Source organism: Rutidosis leptorrhynchoides, chromosome 3 (assembly GCF_046630445.1).
Source record: "Rutidosis leptorrhynchoides isolate AG116_Rl617_1_P2 chromosome 3, CSIRO_AGI_Rlap_v1, whole genome shotgun sequence".
Classification (NCBI taxonomy): Eukaryota; Viridiplantae; Streptophyta; class Magnoliopsida; order Asterales; family Asteraceae; genus Rutidosis; species Rutidosis leptorrhynchoides.
The window spans coordinates 461342643-461362719 of NC_092335.1; the positions used below are offsets into that span (position 1 = coordinate 461342643).

Below are 20077 nucleotides of genomic sequence, written 5' to 3' on the forward strand. Positions count from 1 at the left end.
ACGTTTTTAATCAATAAGAACGGGACATTTCACATTACAGGTGGGTATAGGATTCGGGCCCATTTGTACCATGCAGCATTTAAATCTTGTGGTCTATCAAAATGATGAATTTTATTGTTTTATGATAAACCTATGAACTCACCAACCTTTTGGTTAACACTTGAAAGCATGTTTATTCTCAGGTACGAAAGAAATCTTCCGCTGTGCATTTGCTCATTTTAAAGATATTATTTGGAGTCATTCATGGCATATTTCAAAAGACGTTGCATTCGAGTCGTTGAGTTTATCAAGATTATTATTAAGTCAATTATAATTGGATATATTATGAAATGGTATGCATGCCGTCAATTTTCGATGTAAAGAAAGTTTTTCTTTTAAAAACGAATGCAATGTTTGTAAAATGTATCATATATGGGTCAAGTACCTCGCGATGTAACCAAATGTAATGTATTCGTCCAGATGGATTAGGACGGGTCATGAAACGAATCGTTGAGTTCATCAAGATTATTATTAAGTCAATTATAGTTGGATATATTATGAAATGGTATGCATGTCGTCAACTTTCTATATAATGGAAGTTTGTCTTTTAAAAACGAATGCAATGTTTGTAAAATGTATCATATATAGGTCAAGTAACTCGCGTAACCAAATGTAATGTATTCGTCCAGATGGATTAGGACGGGTCATTATATATATATATATATATATATATATATATATATATATATATATATATATATATATATATATATATATATATATATATATATATATATATATATGTGTGTGTGTGTGTGTGTGTGTGTGTGTGTGTGTGTGTGTGTGGGTGCGTGTGTGTACGTGCATGCGTGTACGTGTGTGGGTGCGCGTGTATAATCATGTTGAAGACTAGTGTTTGAATCAAGTCGCAAGGTTAGAAGGTCAGATAATTTTGCGACTTTGGATCAACCCTTGTGAATTGTTTTTTAAATTGTACAAATAAGATAACTATCATCTATATAAATTGCCACTGTGCTAATGAAATTTTATTGTTGGATTAAAATATTCGCTCAACTCGTGCTTCTGTTATTTCTGAATGTAATGTATAATGTTAAAGATCATGTAATTGGTATTTAAATTTATATTGTTTTGTACATATCAAGGACAAAATCTATGATTGGAGACTGCTACCGTAACTCAATTTAAAAATTTATAGTAGAAAACTTTAATTTCAAAAATTCAAAAATTAACGGAACTGGTACTTTTATACGTAAGATGACAAACAATCTTTTACTTTTCTCACCCTTTGTTTCACATAACATATTATATAATATACTCCGTAAACTAACGAATACTATAAAACCAAAAGAACTTTCATCGGCGGATGAAAAAGCCAAATAAAGATACAACCCGAATAGGGCCGTAAGTAAAATACTAAGCTCATAACAAATTAACAAAAACTATCTACAAACGATCCCTTCAAACCGACAACAAACAAGAATCACTAAAACTACAAATCCACAACCAAATGAAACAAACTGAAACAAACCAAAAAGAGCTAAACCATCAAACATAAAACATAACAATCCAAGACAAGAGCTAAACAAAAACCTCCACAAGAACAATGCTAAACCTTACGGCCACTAGAATCCATATGTTCATTCTAGCATCCACCGTTTCGCGAATAAGTGACTAACCCGACCGATTATTAAATGAATAAGACGACACATTAGACGAACCATTCTCTATGAGAGCATCTGTCATCTGAGGCAGTAAACCGCGACTAACCAAGCCATCAAAAAAATCCATCATCGTTGTCAACCTTCTCGGCTATAGCATCTTCATCTTATAAAGAAAATCGATTCCCGACGTTTTCTTCTTGATCTTGACCGACTTCTTCGGAACAACCAAACCACCACCACTAGCTTTATGCTTTTGACGATTTTTCTGATACTTGGAGCCCGGCGATTCACACACCCTGCCAACACACTTGGTTGCCACCGGAGCTTCTAAACCGCAACTTGACCCGTCTTCAAAATTCAACGCCATGATCGGTCACCGAGTAATCAAAACTTCGAGACGAACCCGCAACAACCTCCATTGTTGGAGTCGATTTATCACAACATGCAAAAAATAATGTGAAACTTCATAAGCTCTCTTTTTTTTCTTTCCTAGAATGTAGATATTGAAATGGATGAAACGATATATTACAATTTGACAATTTGTAATTTGGTGCAGTAATTTCTAAAAGAAGGAAGATTCTAGAGTTGCTGACGTGGCCCTACATCGCCCTCTCCTCTCAATCTCCGTCTCCTTTTTATCCCACCAAAAACCTCTCAAACATCAACAACCATCATTTCATTCACTCAATTCATTCTTCTCCAATTCTTAAATTCCCAAATTCCCAATTCCTAGGGTTTATAACAATGGCGTCATCAACCGCTCAAATCAACGCCACTCCTTTTACTTCCACTCAATCCTCACAAAAATCAATATTCTTCGGCAAAGGATTAACCAAATCAGTATCATTCGCACATCAAAATTCCTTCATAAAACTCAAAAACAACAACCGAAGAAACGGTCCGTTACGAGTTGTAGCCGAAAAGGTCGTAGGAATCGATTTAGGTACAACTAATTCAGCGGTTGGTGCAATGGAAGGTGGTAAGCCTGTTATTGTGACTAACGCTGAAGGTCAAAGGACTACACCTTCAGTCGTTGCGTATACTAAAAACGGAGATAGGTTAGTTGGACAGATTGCGAAAAGGCAGGCGGTAGTGAACCCTGAGAATACGTTTTTTTCGGTGAAGAGGTTTATTGGTAGGAAGATGACTGAAGTTGATGATGAAAGTAAACAGGTTTCGTATACAGTTGTTCGTGATGAAAATGGGAATGTTAAACTTGATTGTCCTGCTATTGGTAAACAGTTCGCTGCTGAAGAAATTTCAGCTCAGGTACATAATTGACTCACTAAAATGTTTATGGAGGTGAATTCACTACAGTATTAGAGTACTTTGAACTTACATTTAATGTTTCAATGAACATATTCAGATATAAATTAAAACTGGCCCAAATTCAGGGTGATTTCTCAGCTAATTTTGAGAAATACTAATTTGTGAACGCGTGGGTGGTTAAGTATTAGAGTACTTTGGGCCGGGTTTGCTTCAGTTGGGGACGGGTTATACAACGGAGATGAACGCCTGGGTGGTTAAGTCCGTGATCCCATCCCGTACTGTTGTTAAAAAAAAAGATTTACAGATAAAAAGAGGTACAAAGATTTTTTTTTGACGAAAATCGAACTAAAGCTTCAATGTGTGTAAAATTTAAACTTTCACTCGTTAATTGGCAATTTTATGCAAACATTTTTGCATTTGACCATATTTATACAAACATATACTAATACTTTAGGCTCGAAAAGTTTTGATCATTTTGCTTCAGACTAGCTTTTGAAAGCTTGAGCTTGCAGCCTTATATGATTTAGGTTGGAAGCAAGTAGATTTTACTTGAATGTTTTGTATGATGCGTTGTATCTTTGACGTTACTAGTCTTGTTGTGATGTTATGTTGATGAGCAGGTGTTGAGAAAGCTTGTGGACGATGCGTCCAAGTTTTTGAACGATAAGGTTACCAAGGCGGTTGTGACTGTCCCTGCTTACTTCAATGATTCTCAAAGAACTGCAACCAAAGATGCTGGAAGAATTGCAGGTTTGGAGGTTCTGCGTATTATCAATGAACCTACGGCTGCATCACTTGCTTATGGTTTTGAAAGGAAGAACAATGAAACCATTTTGGTTTTTGATCTTGGAGGTGGTACTTTTGATGTTTCAGGTGGGTGAATTATCGACATTTGAGCTTCATATTCTTCACAAACAGTCTCTGTCAGTGTATATTTTAATCTTTATAATTGATTTGCAGTTCTTGAGGTTGGTGATGGAGTCTTTGAGGTGCTGTCTACATCTGGAGATACACGTCTTGGTGGTGATGATTTTGACAAGGTATGTGTTGTTATTATATCCAATATCGTTGATTTATTTTATGTTCGTCTAACGTGTTTAATTGAATTCATGTTTGTAGAGAATTGTTGATTGGCTTGCTGCAAGCTTCAAGAAAGATGAGGGCATTGATCTATTAAAAGACAAGCAAGCTTTGCAACGATTGACCGAGACGGCTGAAAAGGCTAAGATGGAACTTTCAACTTTGACCCAAGCTAATATTAGGTACGTGCATCAGTTATAGCAGTCACAATTTTTGTATGATATCTTAATAACATTGCTTTACTGACTTTGTATGTCTTCTTTTGCTAGCTTACCATTCATTACAGCCACTGCTGATGGTCCCAAACACATTGATACCACCCTTACAAGGGCTAAGTTTGAAGAGCTATGTTCGGACCTTCTAGATAGGTACTTACTTTTGTTAACAAATGTGGTAAAAGATATTTATTATATTGTCATGTTTGATGTTGAAACTGTTGTGTATCCATCATCCTTATTCAGGCTTAAAAGACCGGTTGAAAATTCTTTGAGAGATGCAAAGTTATCTTTCACAGATTTGGATGAGGTGATCCTTGTTGGTGGTTCTACACGTATCCCTGCCGTTCAAGAAGTTGTTAAGAGTCTTACAGGAAAGGAACCAAATGTTACTGTGAATCCTGATGAAGTTGTTGCCTTAGGAGCTGCAGTTCAGGTATATATAGTTATATACTACTCGTATTAACTACTAACTAGTCAGAGGGTGGGTATGGACTATACTTGGCAAACGGGTCGATATCCGAATGGGTTTGGGTTAAAACGGGTCATGGGTCGAACATGACAATTTTTTAGACGAGTCAAATGAGATGTGTCTTAATGGATCGGGTTGGGTTGGGTCGGGTCGGGACCCGTTTCTCAAAGTCGCAATACCTCTAGATCATAATATTTTTAAAATCTCGTAAAGACCTATTAAGACCCGTTATGGACCCGTTGGACATTTTATCTATTTGTTAAGTTTCATACGGGTCTATATTGGACCCATTCTTAAACTTTTTAATGGACCCAATTAGTTAAATACCTAACCCAAATACTCAATGGACCATTTTTCAAGGTGTGGGTCTCAAGTGCCGGGTATGGTATGGACAAATTTGAAAGGTCAAAGCATAGTCTTGTTCAACTTTTATGAATAGTTCTTGGTACAGTTTAAACCAGGTACTTTTTTCATGATTTGCATATAAAATGAACACTGAATATATGGTTATACTAGTAAGAATATATCTTTATAAATAAAGTGAGTTATGTGACCCATTTGTCATAATTTGATGTTGATTTTGTTTGAAGTGGTTTCATATAAATATAAATATAAATCATATCATTGATATATATTATTTCCTGTTTATTGCTAGGCTGGTGTTTTGGCTGGAGATGTGAGTGACATTGTTCTTTTAGATGTTACACCATTATCCATTGGTCTAGAAACGCTTGGGGGTGTGATGACTAAGATTATCCCAAGAAACACAACCTTACCAACTTCAAAGTCAGAGGTGTTCTCTACAGCTGCTGATGGTCAAACAAGTGTTGACATTAACGTCCTTCAGGGTGAGCGTGAGTTTGTTAGAGATAACAAATCTCTTGGTAGCTTCCGTCTGGATGGAATCCCGCCTGCACCTCGTGGTGTTCCGCAAATCGAAGTCAAATTTGACATTGATGCAAACGGTATCTTGTCTGTTACCGCCATTGAAAAAGGCACAGGAAAGAAGCAAGATATCACCATCACTGGTGCTAGCACTTTGCCTAATGATGAGGTACCTTTCTTCTTGAAATATATTAGTATAACTTGCTCATGTGCTTAGATTATGTAATATTATTATGGTTGCTGACGGAGGTTGCGGCGGTCGTTGTGATGGCCGTTGCAGTGATTTGGTGACTAGCTTGTCCTGTTTTACTTAAATACGTCTAATTAGCGGGTCAACGCTAAAAGTCAGACTGGAAAAGTCCGTCGAAAGTTGACTTTTTTGTCTGGCCTTGTTCTACTGTAAACAAAATACCGAAGCCCATTTATAAACTTTTATAAACTACTATAAACTATCTGGGAAAAACCACCGACATACATACTATCCTGTAAAAATAAATTACTCGTAGTAAATACATAAATACACTATACACTATAATTATTATATTATAGTAAACATTATAAAAATAAAAAACCTATATATTCCACCTCATCTTATGTGTGTATCATTTAATTTTTAAATATCTATTTTTAAAATATTTATGTTTTAAATATTTAAATTTAATATATCTTTATTCAAAAGTCAACCTTGGTCATCATCTGCCTCGACCCCTACGGGGTCGGCCTTTCAAGGCCCTGACTGACTCGTGTCCGTCTCGCGTTTTTTTTTTTTAACCTTGGTTATTGTGTGGAACCTACAAGTTGACAGTGAAAACAAACTGAATCCTGTTGTACAATTACTGTATGTAAAATAGGTGCAAAGAATGGTTAATGAAGCTGAGAAGTTTGCAAAGGAAGACAAGGAAAAGCGAGATGCCATTGACACAAAGAACCAAGCGGATTCAGTTGTGTACCAGACTGAGAAGCAGCTCAAGGAATTAGGAGACAAGGTTCCTGCACCCGTCAAAGAGAAGGTTGAAGCTAAACTTGGCGAGCTCAAAGAAGCCATCGCTGGCGGCTCAACACAACCCATAAAAGACGCCATGGCAGCTCTTAACCAAGAGGTGATGCAGCTTGGTCAGTCGCTTTACAACCAGCCAGGTGCACCTGGAGCTGGCCCAACACCAGGTGACGAATCATCTGAATCATCATCATCATCGTCATCAGGGAAGGGACCTGAAGGGGATGTGATCGATGCAGATTTTACCGACAGCAAGTGAGTATGCAAATGAAATTGCTGATTTTTTTTTGGTGTGTTATCTTGTACCAATCATGTTTGGAAAAGGGGTTTGTGGGTGGTCGAAAAGCTATATTTGTTTTAACGAGAACTTGAAAAAGCATAGGATAGTTCGAATTCGAAAATTGGATAGGCCGCGAGTGAGACCTGGTAAGATTAGACAAACTGGATGTTGAGAATGACCATACCATGGATTTTGTTTATTATGCTTTATTACAATTATATTTTACACTACTTTATAAATTATAAATGTTTTTTTCTTGGGAAAATTAAAATTTATTTAACTAGTGTTGCAAACTATATTACTCGTGTTTATGCATGACAAAGGTAACGACGTTCATATTTGACAAAAAGGGTCCATCTGCATTAGAGTTGTAACATTTAATAAAAAAAGTTAGAAATAAAAATTTTATTTTTGCTTGAATTGGGAAGGTATTACCTATTGTTTAGACAAGACCCAAGGAGTGGTCTGAGCATATTTTAATAATACTCTCGTGAGATTGGGTATTGTTTTGTTGTTTTAATAAGCTCATGTGATCTTTTTTGACTATTATTTTTTACTAGTGGCGTTGGAATTCTACTTTTTGTGTATGAGAATATCATGACGTTAGCTACCAAGTACTAACTTTGGTTTCAAAACCCTTATACATAAATTAAAACTTCCCAAAAGTACAAATTGAGCATCGTGTAGGCTACGATGTTAAAATAACATGACTAAATGACTAATCAAGTAAATCTCAATATCTTGATATTTAAACCAATTAAAAAAATTAGACGTCAACAACATAGTAACAGGCGACAACCACCCTAATGGCCTAACCAGTCCAAGTAAATGAGTAAAAAGAATCTTCAGAATTTTCATAATATCAAAGCGAGCGAAGGCAATAAAATCGCATAACTAAGTGTCGAAGTTCTGATAAAACGACCACAATTTGGAAGTGTCGGGTACTCATGTGGTTGCGGCATCACACATTCGTCACCGTTAAAAATAACCCTCCTCGGAAACACCCATCCTTCTCTAAACGTAAAAGTCCCTGGATCTTTATGTAACAACATCTCACTTTGTACATTTCCTCCATTACCCGAATGAAGTAACATGTCATTGTAATGATAAATCCCATAAAACACACCAGAATCATCTGAAACTCAAAAACCAGTCTCATTAATACAAAAATTATTTTTTCGTTCATTTTTTGTAAAATATCGCAATTACTTACTTATACTTCCATATTGGCTCAGAGGTTTGTAGTAGAAGCTGAAAACTTGTGTCAAGCTCTGTAAATTCGGATGTAACACGACCAAATTCCATTCACTATAGTTTTTAATAACGTTAAGGTTGTTAATCGTGATCTTAACTCGCCAATATTCTTTGTAACTTATCTTCACATGCCAATGAACCCTAATTGGACACATATGTGATGAACATTGCACAATAGACCGGGTTTGTTCATCATGAGGTAGTTGCAACACTGGTGAGGCTTGACCATGTCTGCAATTTCCAATGAATATGTTATAGTATTTGGATTTTGTTAACGTATGCCACCATGACGTACGTTAAGGTTCATTTAATGAACTCGAACAACAACATCAACAAAACTCAATACCACATGAGTGGTGTATGGGGATGTGAGATGTAGACAATCCTTCCCCTATCCGAGAATAAAGGCAAGTCATTTATCCACTCAGAGTGAAACACTCTCAAAATTAGAGAAAGTCACCCCTCTCTCTATTCGACGGATAAAGAGATTGCTTCCGAATGGACCTCCGGCCAATAAGTAGGAAATTGTTTTTAAAAAAATAGTAAAATAAAATTAAAAATAAAACTTAGACGCCATGAAAATGGTAGAATCAAATTTTCATGAGTTTTAAATCCTGCCTGAAATTCAACTTGGGCTCTAACGACAATCAAGACGTCAATAAATCAACGCTTGCTGTTGATTCAAAAATAGAGCCGAATTTAATGAACTCGAAGTTTCCTTATATATTATTATTTTTGTTTAATACTCATCAACTCAATCAAATAATATCCAGTTTTATGCGCGTATGAATTACAGATTCTAATATTTAAGGAAGTTGTGAGTTCATTAAATGTACATTAACGTATGTCACGGGGGCATACGTTAGCAGAAGTCACATTATTATAAATGTATAGGTTAAGTATGACTTTTGGGACGATTTGAAGACATACCTTATGCAATTCGATCCTGGTTCTCCTTGACACCCACAACTACATGTTGGACAAGGCACAATCGTTTTGCTATAGAACGAAGAAAGTGAAACGCAACATTTTGGAGCCGATGATGCAAGAAATGGCGAATAAGTACATGTTACATTCCATGTCCCTATATAACAAATCGAAAATATCAACAAGCAATAATAAATGTCACAAACCATAAAAACAAATCAAAGGCATACCAAGAGCTTGTGTCTTTCTACGACCGTTATCAAAAACATACTTTGTCGCAGGAACTTTGGTAGCGTTCCCACAGGTGTATCCCGGAAGACCAATATCGAAGTCGTAAGGCATCATTCCAAGCGAATCAATGTTCATTTGAAATGATGCCATGGATTTATCGGGGTCTTGAGTAATTGACGATAATACCCCTGCCTTGCAACAATTTTGGACTTGCATATTGTATGGAGTCCCAGGCAAAAGGTCTACAATCACAGGCTCCCTTTCACAACAATGTGGCAAATGTGGTCTCCCTAAATACTCAAAACAGTTGCCCTGCTCGGTGGCCTCGGCCCCCCTCATGTCCCAAATTACTTCTTTGCCCCTCCATTTCCAACTTAGCTTCCACCCAGGCGATTCTACGTGCCGATACAATTGATGGTTGAAGATTGATACTACTATCTACATTGATGTTTTGAAATTATTAAAAAAAGGACAGTACCTATATCTATAATATAATGTAAAAATATCAAGTGTAATCAGTAAAAACAGATTACACCATGCAAAAGGTACAACTCATTAATACACTAATTTTAGAATATGCAAATTCACTTGTATATATGAAACAAAAAAACCTTACATCCTGTGTTCCTGCATCATTCTCCTGTTTAAGATCCCATTTAATTGTTATATTTCCATTTGGATCCAATGCATCATATCCATCTGCATTGTAAACATAATTGTGAATAAATCTTAAATGTATAGTATAAAGTATTTCAAACAATTTTTTTTCTAAGATTTCATGAATCGAAAAGTTATAAAACTGAGAAAGTGAAAGGATTTTACATGTTTGAGATATATAATGAAATAAGCATGAAGAAACAATCAAAAGAAAAAGTAAATGGGAACCCATTTTTAGTGATGACAGTTTAATGAACTGAAATGTTTATTTATTTATTTATTGGGGTTTTAAGGTGGGTTTAATCTTCCATAAATTTATGGTTAATAATGTATTGAATGCGTAATTGGGAAAAGTAGAAAATATTCGAAGTTTACGCGGATAGTGTTCTTTTATTGGCTCCTGCATGCATGTTTTAATTTTGGAATTCGTCTTAAATGCGGAGTATATTGCTGTAATTAAATTTATCTTTGTTAGATTTAAATATCTCTTAAAATAACGTGTTATGAAAATACATGTAAGTGTATTTAATGAATTTGAAGTTTTAACTAAATAATCATTTTGTCCCATAATAAAATAATATAAGTGTCACGTTTCACTTTCAAAACACTTTCCTTCTCAATTTTTTGAGTTTTTTTTTTTTTTAGGGATGAGGGTTGTTTTAAAAAGTATTTGAAGGAATACCGTACTTTTAATAATATTTATGATATTCATTTTTTTTTTTTTTTTTAGATTTCAAAACATATTTATATATTATTTTATTGATAATAAAAATCAATAACGTTACTCCAAAAGAGGGAGTAAAAGTACCATGACCATATATTTCCCACTTCTTATGATAAATATATATTTAAGAAATTATTAATAAAGTCAACGTTGGTCAACAACCGATGCGTCCCAGACGCGTCCCCTGACTCGGTCGACGCGTCCTTTTTAGGTCTCGACCGATGCGTCCCCGACTCGCGACTTTTACAACCTTGGTTATATTTGAAGAATGTTATTTAACCGAGATATGGATGTTATATAAGCAACATGTCGATAAAATAGCATAATTCATTAAGTTCATCACATCTTCTTTGTAATTGCAAGGCCATTACTTGTCATGACATGTGAAATGTTTTAGTTGCAAGGTTTATGAGAGTCAAAGTTCCACTTGGCTTAAGCACCTACATATACACAGATGGGTTAGCCACTACCATTGAAATCACATCTAATTTTTTAACCCAAAAATCCATCAAACAGTGACATCAAATACATGGTTAACGTATATTCATATACAAAGTGAAAACTGAAAATCTTCAATATCAAGCACACTATCATACTATAACAAAACTTCATCACCTCCTACCTCATACGAAGGTTATTAGACACTCAATGGGGACAATGCATTCTAAAGGTAACAACTTTGGCCCAAGTGCTTCTAACTTAATCTGAAAACATGTCAAACGGGTTTAACTTGTCGAAAGTAACAAAATTATACTTCTTATTCACACAACTTCCTAAATCTTTTTTTTCTTTTGATGATACAGTATAAATTTTTAACGTAAAACTTATTAAGAAAAAGTTCTATCTTCGGGTAATAAACGTAAACATTTTTTTGTCTAACCATCCAATTATCAGTGGCACTAAGAACTATACTTTTGACCCATTACCCATCCCACCTGACCCGTGGATCGTGCAAACTTTAATGCATTTCTTTTATTTGCATATCCTCTCACATAAGAAAGAAAAGCTTACCTCCTCGATTGTTGTTCTTCAAGCTCCCTTGTCCTATATATCACCTTTACCTCCTGCAAATAAATTAGGGTCACATTTCTTGTTACAAAACACATATAAATGAAACACTTGGGACATGAAATTAGGCTTTGATCTTGTGACACAATCAACTTGAGGCCCTTAAAACTATCCATTTATCGATAGTCCCTGCAAAATCAACACAAACTCATTTTAAATTAACGTAGTGAAATAACAACAGCAGCAACAACAAAAATTATACAATTCCTACACATATATTTCTGAACGGATGGGTCGTCGAGTTGGTCAAAATGGATTCTGGGTTCAAACACACCATACGGGTAGGTATAGGTTGTGTTTGGTTGACTTGAAAACAACTTTTGTGAACGATTAAATTTTTTAATTATGGTTATAAAAGATAATACTATTAATGAAAACAATTTTAAAAATTGAATAAAACGACTTAGCTGTTATAATTCAGTAAGCTTATAACTACCTTTAATGGTTATAAGAACAAGGAGAGAAAAAGAGAGAAGAAAGAGAGAAGAAATATTGATATTGATATTGATATTTCAAGAGAAATGGTACACCTTAAATGGTTACCATACATGTCTATTTATAGTATAAAATATTACTATGCAAGAAATATAATAATAATAAAATTAACATCCAATCTAGATATTTTATAACACAATCTAGATATTTTATAACACTCCCCCTTGGATGACAATTTTATTAGAGAATAACTAGTACTGCCTCGTTAAAAACCTTGCTAAAGAAAACCCATTGGGATAAAACTTTAGCTAAGGGAAAAAGAGTGCAGTATAGAGTTGACTCCCCCTCAAGTAGGCAACGCCTGAGTTGTTACATCTTCTGAACATGCCTCATGCCAATATTATGAACGTGTGTTCTGAAAATAGCAGTTGGCAGTGCTTTGGTATAAAGATCAGCAGAGTTGTTGATTGAACGTATCTCATTTTAATCTGGTTGTCTTTTACGAGATCTTGAGTATATGAGAAGAATCTGAGGTTTTCATCTGAAACTGTATCATCTAAATCTTTTATGTACAAGTTTAGCCCCTGTGATTTGTCTACAGTCTCCTTCATGGTTTGCTCAAACCCTTGTTTCAATTCCTATTCCCTTGTAGTCTTTTCTGAGCCTTACCAATATACCATTCTTTTCCATCAAACTTATGACCGTTAAGACCGTCTATGGCTTTGGCGCCTCGTCAGTATTTATATTTTGTTCAGTCACTTTTGATACTCTTCTTTCATTTGTATTATGCAAGCTGCATTATCTTCATATATAGTTGTTGGTGAATATAGTTGTTAGTCTTTTATAGCGTTCTAGTCCACAAGAATCAATAATGATTTGTGTCATTGATCTCAACCAAACACATTTTCGAGTAGTTTCATATAATGCAATCACTTCGTCATGATTTGATGATGTTGCAACAAGTGTTTGTTTTAAGAACGCCATGATTTTGTGGTACCTCCATTTAGGAATACATATCGAGTTTGAGATTTATCTTTATAAGGATTTGATGAATGACCTGTATATACATAATCAACCAAATCTTGTTTTGAAACGTTAGAATAAAATAATTTTAAATCAGCAGTTTCTCAAGGGGATCAAAATATGTGTTTGATCCCGCTCCATTGTCATTTGAGCTGAATCTTGCCAACAAATTAACTGCAAGAGAAATGTCAGGTCTTGTACAATCTATAAGATACATAAGAACCTCAATTGCACTAAAATATGGAACTTCCGATCTGTTAAGATTTTCATGATCTTCGCAGGGATGAAATAGATCAGTGTCAATATTGAGTGATCTAACAACAATGAGTTTGTCTTTAAAAAAATGTTTTAAAATCTTTTCGGTATAAGTTGTTTGATGTACAAGTAAACCATTAGGCATATGCTCAATTTGCAATCCAAGGTAATACTTGATTTTTTCAAGATCTTTCATTTCAAAATAATTCCTTAGAAGTTGAATGATTTCATAGATCTCTTTATTTGTTCATATGATGTTAAGAACATTGACATAAACAACTACGATCTCATATCCGAACATTATTTTTATAAAACATACGTGCAAAATAAGTTTATATTTATACCCTTTTTTTTATCAAGTAGTCATCTAATCGGTTATACCACATACGTCCCGTTTGTATAAACCCATTTAGAAATCTTTGTGATTTAATGGAATATATTCCCTTGGGCTTTACATTAGATGCTTATGATACCTTAACTCTTTAGGTATATTCATATATATCATTATTAAGTGATCCATACAGATAAGTAGTAACAACATTCATGAGATGCATTTAAATAACTACCAGGTTGATTAAGTATCTAATAAGTAATTGTATCCATTACAGGAGGATAAGCTTTCCTCCTAATTCATTTATGGTCTTTGTGGGAAATATTGAGTTACAAGTCTAGTTTTCCTTGTAACTTCATTTGCACATTTCTTTTCGGATAAAAATTCATTTGTATCCCATACGTTTCACATCTTTAAAAGTGATAACGATTGATCCGAAAACTTTTCTTTTATCGAGCGATTCTAATTCAGCTCGTATTGTTCCTTTTCATTGAGCTCAATCATGTCCATTTTGTATATTCAATGACAGATTTTAGTTCCAGATCATCATCTTTATTCATGATGTCATTGTAACATTATATGAAAATATCTCATAGAGATTTTAATTTCATTTCGGTTTCATAATATTGCATAATTTATCGCAATTTTAGTATTTACATTTATCAATATCCTCTGCAGAAGGAATATTGATTTGTGGTTCTTCTTGAACACTTTCTTTTACCTCATTATCAGCTGATTTTCTTTTTCGAGGATTTTTATCTTCGGAACCAATTGATCTTCCACGTTTGATGCGTGGCAAAGACTCAACAGTGACATTATTGCCAGCTTTTAGAATTTCAGTTCGAGCTGAAGCATTTATCGCTGGTATATATGATTTAGTCACCTTTATTTATATCTGTAAATGCATAAAGTAATTAATTTGCAAGTTCTTGCATATGCATTATTTTTTGAACTTTCGTTTTACATTCTTTTGTGCGAGTTCAATATACCTTAATTGATGTTCACATCATGAAGCATCATTTTATTATTATTTTTTTTACTTCACCCCCCTAATCTAGGGAACAATGTTTTATTAAAATGACAATCAGCAAAACGTGCTGTAAAAACATCACCCATCATGGGTTCAGTATATCTTATGATTGAAGATGTTTTATATCCAAAATATATTACCATCTTTCTTTGAAAAAACATTTTATTGTGTTGTGGTGATACAATTGGAACATACACTGCACAACCAATTGTTCTACGGTGGAAAATATTTGGCTCTTGGCCAAAATCAAGTAGTAAGTGAAAATATTTATGACTTCCACATGGTATAATGCGAATTAATGTCGCAGCATGTAAATTTACATGTCCACATATAAATATTGATAGTTTTGTACTCATTATCAATTGTCTAGTTATTAGCTGCAAGCGTTTATCTATTGATTTAGCTAAACCAATTTTGTGTATGCACATGAGCAACTGGATGTTCAACAACAATCCCTGTAGATATATAATGATCATTAAATGCTTGAGATGTTAACTCACCAGCATTATCAAGTCTCATCCTTTTAATGGTGTAATCAGAATAATGTGTTTTCAATTTAATAATTTGTGCAAGAAACTTTGCAAATGCCATATTACGGCTTGATAACATACAAATATGAGACCATCCGCTAGATGCGTCTATTAGAACCATGAAATATCAAAATGGTTCACATGATGGATGGATTGGTTCATATATCTTACCTTGAATTCTTTCAAGAAATATTTGTGATTCTTTTTCACAATATACTTTTCATTAATCACCATATGTGTTTTTTTTTTTTATAAATTACCATATGTGTTTTTTCATCATATATCCTTTTCACCATATACGCTTTTAATCATATGCGCTGTGTTTTTCACCATATGCGCTTTTAATCATATGCGCTGTGTTTTTCACCATATGCGCTTTTAATCATATGCACTTTTCATCATATGCGATGTGCTTTTCATCATATTCGTTTTTCATCATATGCGCTGCGCTTTTCATCATATGCGCTTTTCATCATATGCGTTTTTCATCATATGCGCTTTTATAATATGCGCTTTTTATGTGAATAGTAAATTAATTAATTTTGTTTTACTATTCATATGAATTAATTTCGATTTACTATTTTGTTAATTGAGTAATATATATACATCATATACTTGTGACTCCGAAGGCTCAAATGAATTTGACCATATAGTTATATGTTGTACCTTGCACATTAATTTTCAGTAGAAGCTTTAGATGCATATTTTTTTTTCTTGATGAACTATTTGTTTCATATCTAGCTTAGGCAATTATTGTGAACATTTGGTCCCTATAAGAGCATTTATCTTTTAGACTTTTAGTTGATTCGTACTTATCACAATTAGGGATAGCACCCGCGGGTCGTGGATGCGGATCCATTGGATCCATCACCCGTACCCGTGGATTTTTTTTTTTTTTAAAATCAAATAACTGGAAATTTGGATTTTTTTTTAAGAGAAATCCAATTGAACCCTTGTTCGTTGAAACAATCTGACTATTTTTTTTTAACTCCCCATTTATTTAACTTCGTCTCTTGACCTTGCCACATCACCAAAAAGTACATCACTTGCCTTTGATGTCACCGTCACGGTTAGAAACAGTCTAATATAATGCTTATGGCTCTTTGTATACACATAAATAATTTATGTCCATTTTCATTTCCTTACTTATTTTTTCTATTTTTGAAAGACAATTACACCGAGCAATCTTTGTCTCATTCTTTGAAACAATCTTCGTCTCATTTCTAAGATTTGAACATTATCTTCAAGGTTAGAAGGTTTGGCTCTGTACCGCCAAATCAGAGTCCCTTTTATTAGACAAGTTAGTGTCCCTTTTATTATTAGACAATTAGGCATTAGAAAATAGTTTTACATTACTATGCTTTGTTTGTGTACCCTTTTTATTTGGTTTGTTTATAAGTATATATGCGGTGTTTCTTTTCTTTATACTTCTCTTTCATCTTAATTAACACATATAATCTCTCATCATAAAATAAATAGTGTGAATTCTTTTAAGAAAATGGATTTATGTAAATCAAATTTATTTAGATATTGAACCAAATACCTATTGGAGTATGATACTAATTCAAATCGAGCGGAAGCATTTTTTAAAACTTTATAAAATCATACTCTTCCACGGATCATTGTACAAAACTTTAGTAAACAAAACAAATTAACGAAATCGAACGAGAGAAGATTAGAATACAACCTTTGTAGCCTTTTGAAAATCGAATTTGAAAACTCAAAGAAGAGTTCCTCTAAACGGTAGACACCCAAAGTTCCAACCTTGCTTCTATCTATACCTTCTACTTAACGGATCTTTTCTTCTTCCTTATTTCCACCAAAACCGAACCCAATTATAGATTTCAAGTATTTTGGTTACTTGAAAATGAGAAAGAAAAATAGCATTTTGTGTATGTGTGTTTTGTATCTCTTTTTTTTAACTTTTAAGATTTACTTTTAATAAAAGTACAAACTACTTTTTTTATTTTAACTTTTAAGATTTACTTTTAATAAAAATACAAACTACTTTTTGTATTTTAACCTTTAAGATTTACTTTTAATAAAAGTACAAACTACTTTTTCTTATTTTAACTTTTAAGATTTACTTTTAATAAAAATACAAACTACTTTTTGTATTTTAACTTTTAAGATTTACTTTTAATAAAAGTATAAACTACTTTTTCTTATTTTAACTTTTAAGATTTACTTTTAATAAAAATACAAACTACCTTTTTTTTTTTTAACTTTTAAGATTATAAATTTAACAATAAACATTAGTATGCATGAAATAAATAATGATTAATTGCATAAGTAATCATAAATGTTAGATAACATATAAAGACCCCATCGTATTCGTATTGATCGGAATTAATCTCGACCCATGGTACCGTGTTGTCAAATGACGTGTTGCGTACATAAAGTACCGTGTTGTCAAATGACGTGTTGCGTACAATCATGGGGTCTTATTAACATAAATATAAATGTTAGTGAAGTTAATAAGAGTTAGATTACAGAAAATATAATTCAGGCGGTACAACCGACCATATATAACTTAAATAGCATAAATATAAATGTTAGTGAAGTTAATAAGAGTTAGATTACAGAAAATATAATTCAGGCGGTATAACCGACCATATATAACTTAAATAACATAAATATAAATGTTAGTGAAGTTAATAAGAGTTAGATTACATAAAATATAATTCGGCGGTATAACAGACCATATATAACTTAAATAACATAAATATAAATGTTAGTGAAGTTAATAAGAGTTAGATAATTTCTTACCTTGATTAGTGACGTGTGCTTGCTTAGATAAACCTTGATTATACGGAGCACTTCGTGCTGATAACGTGTTATAATTCAGTAAGCTTATAACTACCTTTAATGGTTATAAGAACAAGGAGAGAAAAAGAGAGAAGAAAGAGAGAAGAAATATTGATATTGATATTGATATTTCAAGAGAAATGGTACACCTTAAATGATTACCATACATGTCTATTTATAGTATAAAATATTACTATGCAAGAAATATAATAATAATAAAATTAACATCCAATCTAGATATTTTATAACACAATCTAGATATTTTATAACATTAGCAAGTTACATAAATTCTAAAAACAAATAACTAGTTAAACCTATTTGACCAATTCCACTTTTAGGTAAAAAAAAAAAATTTTATTACCCAGTTGAGATAAAACACAATTGAAATTGACCCATCAATAACTAAATGGGTCAAAATTGCAACTTTCATAAGAGTAGAAATCCTACCTTGTATGCATTATTGGGAGTAATTCCACCATCTACCTCAGCTCTAGGTTTCACACCCTGCATAATGAAGCAAACTTGACCCATAAAAATCTCAAAAGTAAACCTTACCTTCCACAAATGTTGAAATCACATCTCACTTGTATATTATATACCTTCCACAAAAGTTCTAACCCATAAACCTTACCCAAAATCTCAAAAGAAAAATATAAATTTATTGTTTGACTCAATAAGTCAAACAAATTCTGTAGTAACCACAAAAACCTAAAACGATAAGCAAAACCCATTGAATAGCAAAACTGCAATTCTAATACAAATACGTATGGTATGACTTTACTTGCCACCTCGTCCAATTTTAAATCTAAGTCTTTACCAACATCTAACCAATAGCCATAATAACAATAATAAGATTTAAAATTAACTAACAGCAGATAATTAAAAAAAACTGGACACTATACAACTTTAGTAAAATTCTATTTATAACAGTCGTTGTAAAATACTCCGTATAGAGCACAAATGATCATTCAAAATACAGTATATATCTTCAAGATTCATTAAAAATTTCAGCTCTAACTATGAAATTAAAAATCATCCCACAACAAAAACGCATTGTACAAATTGAATTCGCAACCGCAAAAAAAGCTTGTAAAAATCATTAAAAGTAACGAATAAATTAAAATTGAAGACATGTCACTATTCTCCGTGCGAAATGAAGATGGAATTAGAAAAAGAAACAAACAAATAAATAAATAAAAGATAAAAAAGTAAAAAACGCACCACATCTGCTAATAGCAGCTTCAGCATCTTCAGGTGAGTACCCCATATCTATCAGACTCACTAATGGGTCATCCTTGTCTTCCTGAAAAAACGCAGATAAAAATAAAAGTTCAAAATCTAGAAACAAAAAGTTCAAAATTTCAAAACAGAAAAACCTGAACCTAAAAGTACTACTTGGTGCTCCAATTGACTGAAGTTCAAAGAGCTTAAATGTTTTCATATTAATTTACTTCATAAGTAATCAACACAATATGGTAGCGGGACTTACATCACTAAAGTCACTATCAAAATATACAATCAACTACAATACATAAATAGAAGCAAACAAAACAATTAAAAAAAATAAGAAATTGAAGTTTAAGAATATAGAACGAAACGATCACTTACATTCAGGTGTCGATTATGAAATCTTAAGCAACAACACCACTAAAGATGACGATTTGACGTGAGTAGCCTGAAAGAGACATTTGAACTATAAATATTCAACCAATTCAAAGAAACCGAGTAAAAGTAACAGACCTTTTACTTTGCTGTTAAAAATAAATATGTTAAATGTATAAATGATCAAATAAGAAATTTACTTTACTTTGGTTTCAAATCAAGGTGTGTGACCTTACCAGTGATGTACAATGAAAATTCAACTTGGACGGTTTATGTGATTACGGAGTATCAAATAATGTGACACCGCTATTTTTTTTAATAAATACGTGGCGGAAGCATAATA

General features: G+C 33.1%; 2 protein-coding genes across 2 annotated transcripts; one reads left to right on the top strand and one right to left on the bottom strand.

Moving 5' to 3' along the window:
• The first annotated feature begins 2318 nt into the window (after positions 1–2318).
• LOC139902853 (stromal 70 kDa heat shock-related protein, chloroplastic-like) lies at positions 2319–8061 on the top strand. The gene is made up of 8 exons (XM_071885501.1): positions 2319–2930; positions 3551–3803; positions 3891–3970; positions 4050–4192; positions 4280–4378; positions 4472–4661; positions 5353–5751; positions 6434–8061. The coding sequence occupies exons 1-8, from the start codon at positions 2406–2408 to the stop codon at positions 6836–6838; spliced, it is 2094 nt and encodes a 697-aa protein (XP_071741602.1). The 5' UTR covers positions 2319–2405; the 3' UTR covers positions 6839–8061.
• Positions 7643–19820, bottom strand: LOC139901606 (COBRA-like protein 6). The gene is made up of 11 exons (XM_071884300.1): positions 19773–19820; positions 19622–19654; positions 19354–19435; positions 18732–18955; positions 18580–18636; positions 11664–11716; positions 9888–9999; positions 9271–9709; positions 9044–9197; positions 8073–8344; positions 7643–7994 (listed from the first exon to the last, which is right to left on the bottom strand). The coding sequence occupies exons 1-11, from the start codon at positions 19818–19820 to the stop codon at positions 7714–7716; spliced, it is 1755 nt and encodes a 584-aa protein (XP_071740401.1). The 3' UTR covers positions 7643–7713.
• Between the last annotated feature and the right edge of the window lie 257 nt (positions 19821–20077).

Bases quoted from the DNA above. Each gene is read 5' to 3' on its own strand.
- LOC139902853 (XM_071885501.1), top strand. From the start codon at position 2,406: ATGGCGTCATCAACCGCTCAAATCAACGCCACTCCTTTTACTTCCACT. The intron at 2,931-3,550 runs GTACATAATTGA...GTTGATGAGCAG, and splicing joins CTGAAGAAATTTCAGCTCAG to GTGTTGAGAAAGCTTGTGGA. The intron at 5,752-6,433 runs GTACCTTTCTTC...TATGTAAAATAG, and splicing joins GCACTTTGCCTAATGATGAG to GTGCAAAGAATGGTTAATGA.
- LOC139901606 (XM_071884300.1), bottom strand. From the start codon at position 19,820: ATGTCTCTTTCAGGCTACTCACGTCAAATCGTCATCTTTAGTGGTGTT. The intron at 11,717-18,579 runs GTAGGATTTCTA...ATTTATTTGCAG, and splicing joins CTCCCAATAATGCATACAAG to GAGGTAAAGGTGATATATAG. The intron at 9,710-9,887 runs GTAAGGTTTTTT...ACATCAATGTAG, and splicing joins ATGATGCAGGAACACAGGAT to ATAGTAGTATCAATCTTCAA.